A 14104-nucleotide genomic window follows, 5' to 3' on the forward strand; every position below is an offset into this window, starting at 1 on the left:
ATATATACAATTTCATATATCTCGACATAATAATATAATAATATTATAATATTATAATACTATAATATAATTCAATTCAAGAAAAACATACTATATAATTATTTATTGCATTTATTTTATGTTTTTCATGTTGCATCGCCCAAATGCTACTAGCTTATATACCTTAAATTTTAATTTAATCTATATAAAATACACCGAGAGATATCCTTCTCGAGGCACCTATTTTTTTTAATCAATTTTACACCCTAAAGTCAAATAGGCGCCTCGAGAAGGATATCTCGAGGCATACTTTATATAGATTAAATTAAAATTTAAGGTATATAAGCTAGTTTACTATTCTAACTGGTAAAGAAAGAGGATCGAAACGAGTGCTGATGATTCTCAAAGTGTCCCAGATCATCTATAACAAACTTCGAAAGATGGGAACATTAAAACGTCACTTTTCCTTTGACCACAATATAACAATTAATGATAGTTTATTGGTCAGATACATGTGTTACATTTTTTCTGCTAGACTCCATTGGCCACGAAAATTTCAAAGAGCCCTTCTAATTTACTTTCTGTTCTAACTGGTAAAGAAAGAGGATCCAAACGAGTGCTGATTATTCTCAAACTGTCCCAGATCATCTATAACGAACTTCGAAAGATGGGAACATTAAGATGTGTCACTTTTCCTTTGACCACAATATAACAATTCGTGTACTCCTTTACTTGGATTAGGAAAATGGGAGCTACTAAAGCACTTGCAACCTTTAACTCCAATTTTTTAAATAGTTCACTGGATGATTCCTCCTAAAATGCCAACCACTTTTTATAGTAAATACATGTTTTGGGGGAAATCAAGCCATCATCTGTGCACTCGTGTAAAACCTAGTGTACAAATTGAAACACGTTAGATTTCTATATAATAGACATAGGTACAAAAATAATTAGTCTTGTAATTTTGTATATCATAAACTTATTTCTTCTAAAGTTAAAACATTATATTGCAGATTGCAGTTGACAGAGAAAGTAAGACCATACAGGACAAACTCCACAAGGAATATCTGTGAATGCTGATGACTCTTGAATACGAGTTTGAGAAACCCTAAAGCAAAACTCATTCTGCAAATAAAATAACAAAAATTATATTACTGTTGCAGCCAAATATTATTCCAAATAATATAAACAACCAATACATGAAATTAGTGAGTAGTTTTATTCAAAATCGTAAATGGGCCTGCAGTCAAACTAGGAACACAGATTTGCAACCCATCAGAGCTGACTTACCACAGGAATGGAAATAAAGTCCCCAGTTCCAGTGCTTCTGACTTTCTCCACACTGCCATCTAGCACCAGCATATCCAATATCTGTTTTAATGTTAAACAACATGATAATAGTCAATGGAATCAGAACTTCTTAAAAAGCGGGATTGCATCAGCATATCAATTTATCCAAGACGAGCTCAGTCTATTTATCAATTTATCATTAGATGGATTTTTTGTGGGAAAATTAAGAAAAAGTTCAGGACCACAGAAATTATCAGTGATCCAAAGATTCAAGTCTGAGCAAGAAGATGGAGAAAACTAAGAACAGAAGTTCAAGAATTAAAGCCACATTACCAGTTTCTTCAAGAGCACAGGGCCCACCTCTACTGAATACAGGTACACCTTGGGTAGACAAAAATGCAACCCGGGTCTCTGAGTTCTGCCTGAGTACATCCCAGGTGTGATCAGGCTGTACCCGGATACCCCACACCCAGAAAACTAACAATAATAATAAACAAAAACACAAAATGAAAAAGTCAAATAATAAAATCCTTAACTAACCATAAAAATAGCTACCTCACTACAAAAAAAAAAAGCAAACACATCCTATCTTTCTTTCCTAACTCACCTGAAAAACTCCATTCACTTGTTGCTCTAGGCTGCAAGTTTGATTTGTATTCAAACATCATGTTCTCACGATTCCTTGTAATGTACCCACTTTGAAATAGAATTAAATAATAAATAGTAATAATAAAATTAAAATATTGAAAATTAAATTAAAATATAAAAAAATATAAATAATTGAAATTTAATTAATCCCTTTCAAAGGGCAGAAATAATGAAGAGTTGCACTCTTTCAAAGGGTGCTAATGGTGAAAGGGTGTGTCTTTTGCCAAAGGGCATACATGATGACAAGGTGTGATCTCTCCCTCACATTGACAAATATAAAGGGAAGGAATCAAAAGCATCTAGTGACATCACCATCGATCAGATCAGATCAGAACTGTTATTAAGTTACAAGCAGTAACATCCTTGCTCTTGGTCGTATGCATGGGGATGTGCTTAATATGTATGCTTAATATATGAAGCCTGATAATGTTCTTATGCAAAATTTAATAGTAATATTAATATGGACTGCAATATGTATGACAGTCATACTTAATTTCATATATATTCATAATACATTAGAAGTTAGTATACTTATAGTCTAAATCTTGTTATTTGTGTCAGTATCCAAGAAGAATGGATTGAATTGTTTCCAAAGAAGGGTAGTCTAAACCCAATCAATAGGATCGTTCCCAAGATAGGGTAAGAGCTTGGATCCATAAACTTTGAGGGAGCCTAATGTATTTTGGTCTCTAACCGCTTTGGTAACATAGACATCCTCTTCTTCCTTAGAACTGAAGTAGTAACAAAGGTTGACACTTGCATTAAGAACTATGGATGATAAAATTAATTATCTAGTATGGTAGATGAACAATTTACTTATTAATAATTGATAAATTAATTATCACAGATTTGATTCATGTTAAGATAGATTTGTCTCCTAATCAATTTAGCTTAAGTAATAAGTATAGTGAAATAGATTAATTATGGTTAAAACAGGCCTAAACTTAGTAGGGGACATTACAAATGGTATCAGAGCTTTGATCTTGCCATCCTATAGGGTAATGAGGAATCAATGAATCATTCTAGTCAATGAGAAAGACTCTAACAATATGAGTATTTGCTTGTATGCTCCATGTTTGCATATATCCATGTGTATGTTGTAATGTCCCCTAATGGGACCCTTGTATATTCTGTCCTAGAATCACAATTTTAGTACATAGAGAGAACAATAGAAGGACACTAATGTCAACTAAAGCTTGGTCTGGAACCTACACAACAAATTAGACAACATTTCCATTATGTCATGATAGAACATATATTCGTCATTCTTAATATATTGCAAAGTGTATATAAAGGATTCAACATCCCTTTCTCTCCCTACACCTATCCTCATATGGAGCTCAAGCACAGTCACACAAGGTGCCTCAAGTCTATCCCTCTCCAACAAGCCCAAGAGCACCAAGGACCTCGTCAACTTGGCCTCTTGGCCCACACTTGGGGTTGGCATACCTGTTGGAGCCTAGTGCTCTTGCTTTCTTGTATTCTCCCTCCATAATTGGATAGTGAGATTGAAAGGTGTTACAGACTCCGTCATATAATTTATTTAATTATTCATAATATAATTTATTTAATCATCCTATGAATAGTTAGTGATAGATAGGCATTATTACATTGTAATACATATTGCAGTCTATATTAATACTACTATTAAATTTTGCATAAGAATGTTATTAGGCGTCATATATTAAGCATACATATTAAGTACATCCCCGTGCATACCACCAAGAACCAAGATGTTACTGCCTGTAACTTAATAACAGTTCTGATCTGATCTGATCGATTCCATTTATTCAAATAAGATTGAGAGTGCAGAGATTTATTACTTTTTGAATAAAATTTCAATGAATTAGAATTAATCTCTATCTATATTCTGATTAATTGTTCCCAGTGTTTAGAGCATAGTTGGACTACTCGCGACTCGGCTCGACTCGCCAAGCCCTTGAGAAAAAAACTCGGCAAAAACTCGGAAAAACTCGATGAAAAACTCGGCAACGTAAAAACACACTTAATTTTAATAAAAAATGCATTTTTTTTGCAAAATTTAATGAGAAGATGCATCCAATGAGTCAATAAATGATAACACAAAAGAAACAAGCTGATTCTGATATATTTAAATGCAAAGTGTCTACAAAATCGCATCCTCATGAGGAATGCTGATGGCTGGAAGCAAAATAGTAAATAGTTTTTGTAAAACCAAAAGTAAATACATCATTACAAATTACAATTACAACTTGCTCTTCCCAACTCTAGCTAAAACTATTTACTATTCCTCTTCCTCTTCCCAGTGGAGGTCTTCCCAATTCTGAGGGTGAGAAAAAGAGGGGTAGAGAGATAGGTCTAGATCTTGGTGGAGATCTACAAACGCGCAATATTTGAAATTTCACCATTCATACTCATATTTTCAAACTTTCAACTCTAAAATGTATAATACCAAGATTTCTTCAATGCTAATTATGTTGTTATATGGAGCTTAATCAAACTCGGAGGTTAAATTTTCCCTACTTCCATCAGTGCAGTTTCCCCCTATATTTTTCGATGGTTGTTTGGAGGCAGCGCCCCCAAGTCAGGTGTTATAAAGTATAAAAAAGGAAAAAGACATATTGAAATGCCACTTATACTTAAATGTTATATTTCATGTGTATGTTCTGATGAAGAGAATGAAACTGACCTGAAAAAACAAAAATTGATAATTTTTTGACATGTTTGGGCCTCTTTTTTAGTCTAGCAGAGTTTTTTAAAGAAACTCGCCGAGTTTTTGCAAAAAACTCGGCGATTACTTGGCGAGTTTTTTGCAAAACTCTACTGCGAGTTAAAGTCATAAAAACTCGCAGAGCTCAAAAACTCGGCGAGTGTTCCATCTATGGTTTAGAGTATGCTCAGTCCCATATCTAATCATGTTATATTTATATTAATTTGCTGTGATTCTATGAATCTGATTAGAGTTATTATTATAATGCTGTGAACATACAGTGATACTATAAATGTGATTAAAGTTATCATTATCATGCTGTGAACATACAGTAATACTGTGAATTTAATTAAAGTTACTATCTTAATACTGTGAATTTAATTAAAGTTATTATCATAATACTGTGAATATTCAGTGTAATGGTTCATACCTGCCGCCTCCCTTACAGTTAGGGAGTTACCTCTAGTGACCGTGTGAATGCCTTCCCAAGGCAATCGAACTTCCTCTTGTGTGTCTCCTTTCCTATCGTGGTATTCTTTTCTTCCTATTCTCCATGCCCTTCTCATAATGCTTTGCTGAACCCCTCAATAAGTGTGTGGCTGGTGTACAAACTTGCATTATCAACAATAAATGTGCTTGCAATACAATCACTTCCATTCTCCTCTTTGCCTCCACTATAGCAGCACCATGCACATGTGAACAAACTCCTTATGCCTCCCATTCGTCCTTTGTTCCCGCAGAGAAATCTACATTCAACTGTTACATACAAAATCTACAACCAAAGGCTGAATTTTAAGAGTGGCAAGAGCTCCAAACCACCAATAAAGGTTCCCAAAGGAGCCTCTTCATTCCTCACCATCACAAACCTCGGAATGCCTTCACGGAACTCAAAAAGACACCGGCTTACCTTTCAATACTTTCCCTCCAACTTAGGTGCCCATACTTGCAAGATAAACATTAAATTAAATGTAACAAATGACCACATACCAAGAGACACCTATTGCCTCTTCCATGCTCCCACTTAGAGAATCCCATAGGTCACTCTTTTTCCACTTCCTTAAATCATTAAATCTTATTCTAGACATCCATAAGTGGGGAAAACAATATTAAATAATTGTGTTCATAACCCACTTTTACCATAGCTAGTGGAATGCATCACCCCTTAGGAATGCATTACAAATAATGGTGAGAATTAAATATTTCAAATTATTTTATCAATACATCCGAAGTGCCTTAAGACACTTTCCAAGGATGTTGGAACCATGTCATAGGATTTACAAGGTGGATGGCACCTTAATCCTGACACTAGTCAAATTTTGATTTAGATGCTTTTTAACAGTTTTTATAACTAGGGTGTATTATTGGCTATAATTTAATTTTTTAACTAAGGTGTTTAATTTAATCAAAATAGTTTTAAAAGCACCTTAGTGTTATAGCTTGTTGGAAAGAGAATGAAAAGTTTTAAATCATGGACACATAAAATAGGGACCTTGCATATCAAAAAATTTCATTATTTTGCTAAAAAGAAGTTTTTAATTAAAAAAGTGATTTTAAAAAAAGTCTTTCGAAAAGTTTGGCAGGAAAGGTACATAAGGAGGTTTGGAGAGCTCATTTGTACTATGTAGATTATTTATTTTCTCTTTGATGAAACCCTTGTGGTTCTATGAGATCGAACTTGGTTCATTTTAGCTTTCTCGAGGACAAAAACCCTCTTCGAGAACATCAGTTTCAATTGTGAAAGATTCCCCCCTAGCTGGTTGCAGGAAAATCATTCAGGTTTCTTGTTGTTACATCTCTCTTTTCAATAAAGGTTGCTAAATGATAATGCAATTGTGTTCATTATATCATTACATGCATATGAGGATGCATAATCTTAAATTGAGTTGTACTATGGATTTGAAATGATTGATTCTGACAATGTTATTTCTATAATTGTGAATATTATGAAGGTAAGAATGGTCTAACCATTTTTATGTTACTAAGTGGATGCAGGATTAGCAATACCTTCGAAGGGAGGGAGAGTATCATCAAGGAGAGGTGTGTAGACAACGGATTGATCAAACTTGCCATCAAACCATGAACCCGGTCTCAATTCGTTAAGAAGTTTGTTGTCACCTTGGCACTTATGGTGGATTGCTTTGTCTTGTCAGTTAGTAGGTAGTTGGTCTAACCTTAGATGTCTTTATGAAGTTAAGTGTTTGATGTTGCTCTTGGTTAAATAATTTTAATATTGATAATAATTGGAACATAATTATTCTTTTAGCAGATGATTTCATTTATTTAATATATAAATATATGCTCAAATGAGAATGTATATAACAGATAGATATCTAAACATGTATGTGCATATGTATATGTACATTCAATTCAATAGAAATATGTATGTACAAATATACATATACATATACAAATAAATAAATGTTATATAATTCTTAAATGAGGATATGTTTACTTATTAAATGTAAAGATTTGAATATTTTAAGTAAAATCATGCGGCTAAGCCGAGCCTTGTATAATATAATGGAATACGTTGAGAAGGCCTTAATTTATCTCTCCACCACCCCGAGCTGTTGCAAGCTCGCTTCACCATCCTAACGCCTTCTTGAATGGCGTTATTGTGTCTTAATATGCATTAATATCGGGGATTACTCCTCGAAGAGGGTTTGCTCAATGGAAGAAAACTATCATCAATCGTTTCATACTCAATGCAGAGTTCTTGTTATAACATTGCAGAGGTCTTCGCACTCTATCTGCATCAAGACCCTAGCATTCAGTCCTTTCACAGAGGGAGGGAAAGGAATTCACATATTTCTGGCATTGTTGTTCCATCGGATTGTCACCTGGGAAAAGTGTAAGGGCACGGTATTGTTCATTGTTTGGAAGAGTATAGCAAGCAGAGTTGTCTTGTTACAGGCACAAACCACCTCTTACCAATATTTGTTTTCATATTCTATTCTATGCTCGTGCCAAATCTGTCTGTTAGACATTGTTGAATTAGTTTGTCATTAATGTCAAATCAACCTTTAGTTTTAATCACTATTCTCTGATTGATCAGATTATGTTTCTATGATTGCTTCAGATTATATAATCTATGTTCCACACACAGTTAGCATGGGTTCAGATTGAAAGATCACTGTTTACCTTCAGAATGATGGTTGGCAGGAGATGATACCACGTACAGCAGGTGGCCATGGAGAATGACTTTGCTTGATTTTCTTTACTTGATTACCTTTCGTTTATATCAATTGATGCATTGATCATTTACAGACTTCCGATGTTTTCTTTAAGTTTGTTTTCTATTGATCATTTACAGACTTCCGATGTTTTCTTTAAGTTTGTTTTCTATTCATATATAAGATGTCCTCATTATGAAGAATGAAAACACACGATTGAGAAAGCAGTTAAACAATAGTTGGGAGTTGGAGGTTAGTTATAACTATGTGTTAACTTCAGATTAAAATTGTGTTAAGACTCCTCATGTTCGTTTATACCTGAAGAAGTTATCAGTTATGTGTGAACAACATTTCTTTCAAGTTCGAACAGCATTAATTTTCTATATTTGACACATAGAAGAAATGACAGTTTTTGTTGGTGTTGGAAATAAGCCACACCCGGACCGACGATGGACTGGTCCAAGAGGGGCCAGTAGCTCAGTGGTAGAGCACTCCAGCAGCGTATGGAAGGTCCTAGATTCAAGTCCTAGCTGGTCCATGTCTCAACATGGTATTAGAGCCAGGTCTAGGCTAGGAGCCCCAAGTACACGAGAGGTGTGGCTTAAGGGGAGGTGTTGGTGTTGGTGTTGGAAATAAGCCACACCCGGACTGACGATGGACTGGTCCAAGAGGGGCCAGTAGCTCAGTGGTAGAGCACTCCAGCAGCGTAAGGAAGGTCCTAGGTTCGAGTCCTAGCTGGTCCATGTCTCAACAGTTTTGATAGTTTGAAGTGGTTATGGTTCGGGTAAAACTGTTTTCTAACTGATGACAGTTGTAACTGTCTTCTTAACCGATACTAATGTCTATATATTTCTTGTGTTCGAGAGTGGAGGTTGTGTGTTAGAAATGTGTGAGTGCTTTGAAGAATATTTTGTGTGCCTGTATTGGGTTGTTTGTTGTTGAAGAGGGTTCAATAGAGGGTTCTTTGAAGAACTTATTAAAAAATTCTGATGGTCTGTGCAAAATTACAAATCGATGAATATTCTAGGCAAGTGAGAAGAAGAGAAGGATCAAGGATTGATATGTTGATTTCTTCCTTGGAGTACCGAATGAAGAGTTGTTAGTAAGAATGATATGTGTGGCATGTTTCAGATAATCAGGTTTTGAAATCACTTATTGATTCCTTCACGACAACATTGTTGCAGTCTTAAACTTCTTCTTTAACATTGAATCTTTGAACAGAATTTAAAGAGTTTTTATTTGCTGATCATTTAATCTGATTGTGTGCTTCAACATATTCAATTGGCTAGATAGTATTTTTCTGTGTGCTAATGCATTTGTTTTGTTAGGTTCTCTCTAGAAACCTGATCAGATTCCTAAGAGACTGAAGACCTGAATCTTGGTTAACATGGGCTCAGGAGAAGACAACCTCCTCTTAAGGAGGACTTTTAGGTCTATTCGGACTGGATGGATCAATTTGTGCTTGCTGGTGTCCAAATTGTAGTTGCAAAACTTGGCTGGAGGCGTGGAGGTAAGGGCATCGTAGAGTTAAAAGGTTGTATGAGGAAAACATTCTAACCCTACTTGCTCATATAATTCATTAAAAGAAGAATATCAAAACCAAAATAAGAAAAGTTGCACCAGCACTCATGCTCTCTTTTGTAAAGTTATATTCAATTGCAATAAAAGAACTATTATATATATGTGATAATATTGTCTAATATTTTATTGTTTCGTTTGCAGGCTGAAGGAGAGAGATCATTTACGTTTTCTATGTCTTCTCCAAATGATTCATATCGGGCTTTATATGTTTAGAGGACCGGTCAATGGATGTCTTGACCGGTCATGTCATTTAGACATGACCGATCAAGGCACCCATTGATCGGTGCCTCTTCATAGTGCACATCCCGATCTATGTTATGTTTGGTAACTAACATTAATAATTAAACTCTTGTTCGAAGCGGTGTTTAGTTAAGATGCTTTGTTAATGGCCCGAACAGGTTTAAGAACTAAACTCGATAACAACAACATTCTATATGCTATCGGGTTACTAGCCCGATAGCATTAGATCAACGCTTAACTATGTTAAGCAAGTCATCGATCTAATCCTTCTTTTATCAATGTCAAGACTCAATATCATAATCATGATCAATGTTGTAATCCGATAAACATATTCAGTTCGGAAAGCATAAATCAGATAGCATAATCAAAACAGAACAAAGGAGATTAATAGGTTAGGAGAGTCTTATCTTGCAAAAGCTACTAATGCATTAACACTCCCTCTTAGCTTTGGAAGATAGATAAAGTAACCTGCATCACATTTCTTTTTCATAATGTCAGTCTCCAAAATATATATCATCAATACACCTAATATGAAGTATCATCAGGACACAAGATACAAACATAAAACATCACTCTAACCATGTGATATAAAAGATTCATTATTTCATTATGACAAGATATCACCTGAACACGTGATATCAATATTGCCTAAACACACAATACTAAGGATAAACATATGAGGATGATTAAATTCTCATCTTATCCAGGTTGTGATATGTGCACAAGCATTTTATACAAATGTTTTATCACAACACCATCATGGTACATCCATCACATACCAGAGATCCAACATGATAACTAGTTAGAGAATCATAAGATCGTCACCTTATGATTTCTGTATACAAGTGTTCATTATCTGAGAGATCGTCACCTCTTCGATATGAACACAGGGGGTGAAACCCAGAATGTCTCAACATGACAAAAGAAGTTTACACATTAAACATCTTATTTACAAAGCAGATTACCTTTCTATCATACCTAAACCTTTTCTGAAGTGATCAACCTTCACTCTGGAAAGTGGTTTGGTCAGAATATCTGCAGTCCGATCTCCTGTGCTAACATATTCCAATTTGATCACATTTTTGTCTACCATGTCTCGCACATAATGGTATGGAATCTCAATATGCTTGGATCTGTCATGAAATATTGGATTTATAGAAAGCTTTATGCAGCTCTGGTTGTCACAATGGATGACAGTGGGTTTCATAGGTTCACCAAATAGTCCCACAAGCAACTTCCTAAGCCATACTGCTTCTCGAGCAACCATGGAAGCTGCAATGTACTCGGCCTCGGTGGAACTCTGAGCTATAGAAGATTGTTTTCTACTGATTCAAGATATCATGGCTGATCCCAAACTGAAGCAACACCTTGAAGTGTTTTTCCTGTCAGTCAAACTCCCAGCCCAATCTGAGTCTGTAAATCCGTGTAGGTCTAGATTAACTTTCTCATATTTGAGACCAAGGTTTAGAGTACCTTGTAAGTATCTCATAATGTGTTTCACTGCAATCAAGTGAATTTCCTTAGGCTCACACATAAACTGACTTAAGGCATTGACAGCATAACAGATATCTGGCCTTGTAATCACCAGATACATCAGGGACCCAATCATCTGTTTGTAGAGTATAGGATCAGTGGATTGTGACTCTGCTGCTGCTTCTCTAAGTTTATGTAAATTTGTTTCCATGGGAGAGGTCATAGGTCTGCAGTTATGCATTCCGAATCTCTTCAAGATGTCCAAGGTATACTTTCCTTGGTTTAGTATAATATTGTTAGAATTCTGCCATACTTCCAATCCTAGGAAGTAATGAAGGAGTCCTAAGTCCTTCATATCAAATTCTTTGGATAGATCATTCTTGCATTGATCTATAAGATGATCATTTCCTGTGATTAATAAGTCATCAACATATAAAATCAACATTAGCATATCACCTTTATTTCTTTTGTAGTAGAGATTAGGATCTGCATCATTTTTATAGAAACCTAGTCCTGAGAGATAGGTGTCAATTCTTTCATACCAGGCCCTGGGAGCCTGTTTAATCCCATAGAGAGCTTTCTTGAGTCTGCACACATGAGACTCTGCATCATAAATTTCAAACCCTTCAGGTTGCTCTAGGTAGACTTCTTCTGAGATTTCACCATTTAGAAATGTTGTCTTAACATCCATTTGGTGTACCTTCCATCCTTTTGCTGCTGCAATGGCTAATACAGCTCTTATTGATGTATACCTGGCAACAGGTGCAAAAGTTTCTTCATAGTCTATTCCCTCCCTTTGTGAGAAGCCTTTGGCCACAAATCTGGCCTTGTGTTTCTCAATACTGCCGTCTACAACATGTTTGATTTTAAATAACCATTTAGATGAAAGCACAGATTTCTTGGTTGGCCTAGGAACAATTTCCCAAACATCATTTTTCATAATGGATTGATACTCTTCAGACATGGCATCCTTCCATACTTGATGTTTAAGTGCATCTGATACATTGTTTGGTTCATTTTTAGAGAGATCATTCATGAGAGCAACATAGCTAGTGAATTTATTAGGTCTTTTGCTTTCCCTGAAGGTTCCTGAAGGAGCAGCAAACTTCTGAGCTTCTGCTACAATCTTGGTGGCCCATAGAGGTATTTTCTTGAGGTTTTCTCTAGGTGGGATTGGAATTTCACCTATAGTTTCCTCAAGATTCTCCCTCTGAAGCTCAAGAGTAGGATCTTCTTCTATGTTAGGAGTGGGGATATAGATTTCAGGCTCTATTGTACTTAAGGCTCTTTTGAAGGCTAAGTCTTCTTCGAAGATTACATCCCTACTAAGTTCAATATTTTTCTGACCATGTATATATATTCTATAGGCCTTGGATGTTTCACTATATCCTACAAGTATTCCCCTTTTTCCAGAAGGTTCTAGTTTTAGTCTTTTCTCTTTAGGTACATGTATATAGACAGGACACCCAAATATCCTAAGGTGGTTGATATCTGGTTTTAGTTTGGTAAATACTTCCTCAGGAGTTTTATCTTCAAGGTGAGAGTGAGGACATCTGTTTTGTATATACACAGCAGTGTTAGTTGCTTCTACCGATTGATATTTAGATTCTGAACAAGAATCATGGCTTTGGCAGCTTCTACAATTGTCCTATTTTTCCTCTCAGCTACCCATTTTATTGAGGATTATAAGGTATTGTTAACTCCCTCTTAATCCCTGAGTTTTTACAAAAATCTCTAAATAATTTTGATGTGTATTCCCCCCCATTATCAGTCCTTAGGGTTTTGATTTTGTTACCTGTGTAGTTCTCTGTCACTGATTTAAACTCTTTAAACCTACTAAGGATCTCTTCTGATTCTTTACACTTCAGAAAGTAGATCCAAGTTTTCCTAGAGTAGTCATCAACAAAAATTACATAATACAAACATCTTCCTAGAGAGGGAGTAGACATGGGTCCACATACATCAGAATGAACTAACTCTAATACTTTGCTTGTTTTCCTAGTACTATTATGGAAGGCACCCTTGATATTTTTACCTAGGGCACATCCCTTGCATGCCTCTGAATGATATTGCTGCAACTTAGGTAAACCTGTGACAAGGTTTCCCATAGATGACAAAGCTCTATAATTCAGGTGGCCTAGTCTTCTATGCCAGACCTCATTTGCATTTGTTGCTTCATGAATAAGGGCTAGGTTGGGCTCTGTGCACAGCTCATACAAATAGCCTCATCTTTGACCAATGACTTTAGCTTTCTTGATGGAAGAGTTTCTCGGCCAAGCCAACACTTTGTTCTCCATGAAGGTTACTCTGTATCCGTTATCTTCTAGGGCTGATATGGAGACTAGATTTCTCTTGATGCCGGGGACATACAGTACTCCTTCGAGTTGCAATGATATGCCTGTCTTCAGTTTGATGGTGCAGGAACCAATTCCTCTAACTGGATGTGAGGAATCATCTCCGATGGTTACTTCCTCTTCATTATCCTCTATCATGGAGTCTAGCACTTCTCTAAACCCTGTAATGTGTTTGTGTGAACCATTGTCAATCACCCAGGAGTTAGATTTATTTGATGCATGGCTTGTAAGTGCTGAGTAGAGGACATAGTTCTGGGAGTCATCTTCTCTTTTAGATTTTCCTGCTCTGGCAAATGTGGCTTGTTTGGCTCTCTCTGGACATTTTGCAACAAAGTGTCCGAACTTATCGCACCTATAGCATTGAATACGTGATAGGTCTTTCTTTGAAGTGTTGTTGCCTTGATGACCCTTCCTCTTCCTAAATTGCTTCTTCTTGGTTGTCTTATTTGTGCTAGTATTTAGGACTTGAAGGTCTTCATCTATGTTCTTTTGTTTTATTCCCATCTTGTTTAATCTTGATTCTTCTTGAAGACAATCGTCCCTTAATCTTTCAAACTTAGGATACTTGGACCTCGCACTGATGCCTTGGACGAATGTACTCCATCCACTAGGCAACTCATCTAGAGCAATGAGTGTTAACTCTTTGCTTTGGACCTCGTAATCCCGAGTTGCTAGTT

The 14104-nt window shown here is 35.9% G+C and overlaps 1 protein-coding gene across 1 annotated transcript in view; it reads right to left on the reverse strand.

Annotated features, from left to right (window-relative positions):
* Nucleotides 1–415: 415 nt before the first annotated feature.
* The window catches only part of LOC131031208 (uncharacterized), a 99975-nt gene continuing 86286 nt past the window's right edge, over nucleotides 416–14104 (reverse strand). Inside the window, exons 9-14 of the mRNA XM_059207840.1 lie at nucleotides 4886–4943; nucleotides 1877–2024; nucleotides 1603–1691; nucleotides 1270–1350; nucleotides 1024–1104; nucleotides 416–870 (exon numbers count right to left, since the gene is read on the reverse strand). Of these exons, the coding sequence (XP_059063823.1) occupies nucleotides 793–870; nucleotides 1024–1104; nucleotides 1270–1350; nucleotides 1603–1691; nucleotides 1877–2024; nucleotides 4886–4943 (535 nt within the window). The 3' untranslated portion in view covers nucleotides 416–792. The remainder of the gene's footprint in view (nucleotides 871–1023; nucleotides 1105–1269; nucleotides 1351–1602; nucleotides 1692–1876; nucleotides 2025–4885; nucleotides 4944–14104) is intronic.

Source organism: Cryptomeria japonica, chromosome 1 (assembly GCF_030272615.1).
Source record: "Cryptomeria japonica chromosome 1, Sugi_1.0, whole genome shotgun sequence".
NCBI classification, from domain to species: domain Eukaryota; kingdom Viridiplantae; phylum Streptophyta; class Pinopsida; order Cupressales; family Cupressaceae; genus Cryptomeria; species Cryptomeria japonica.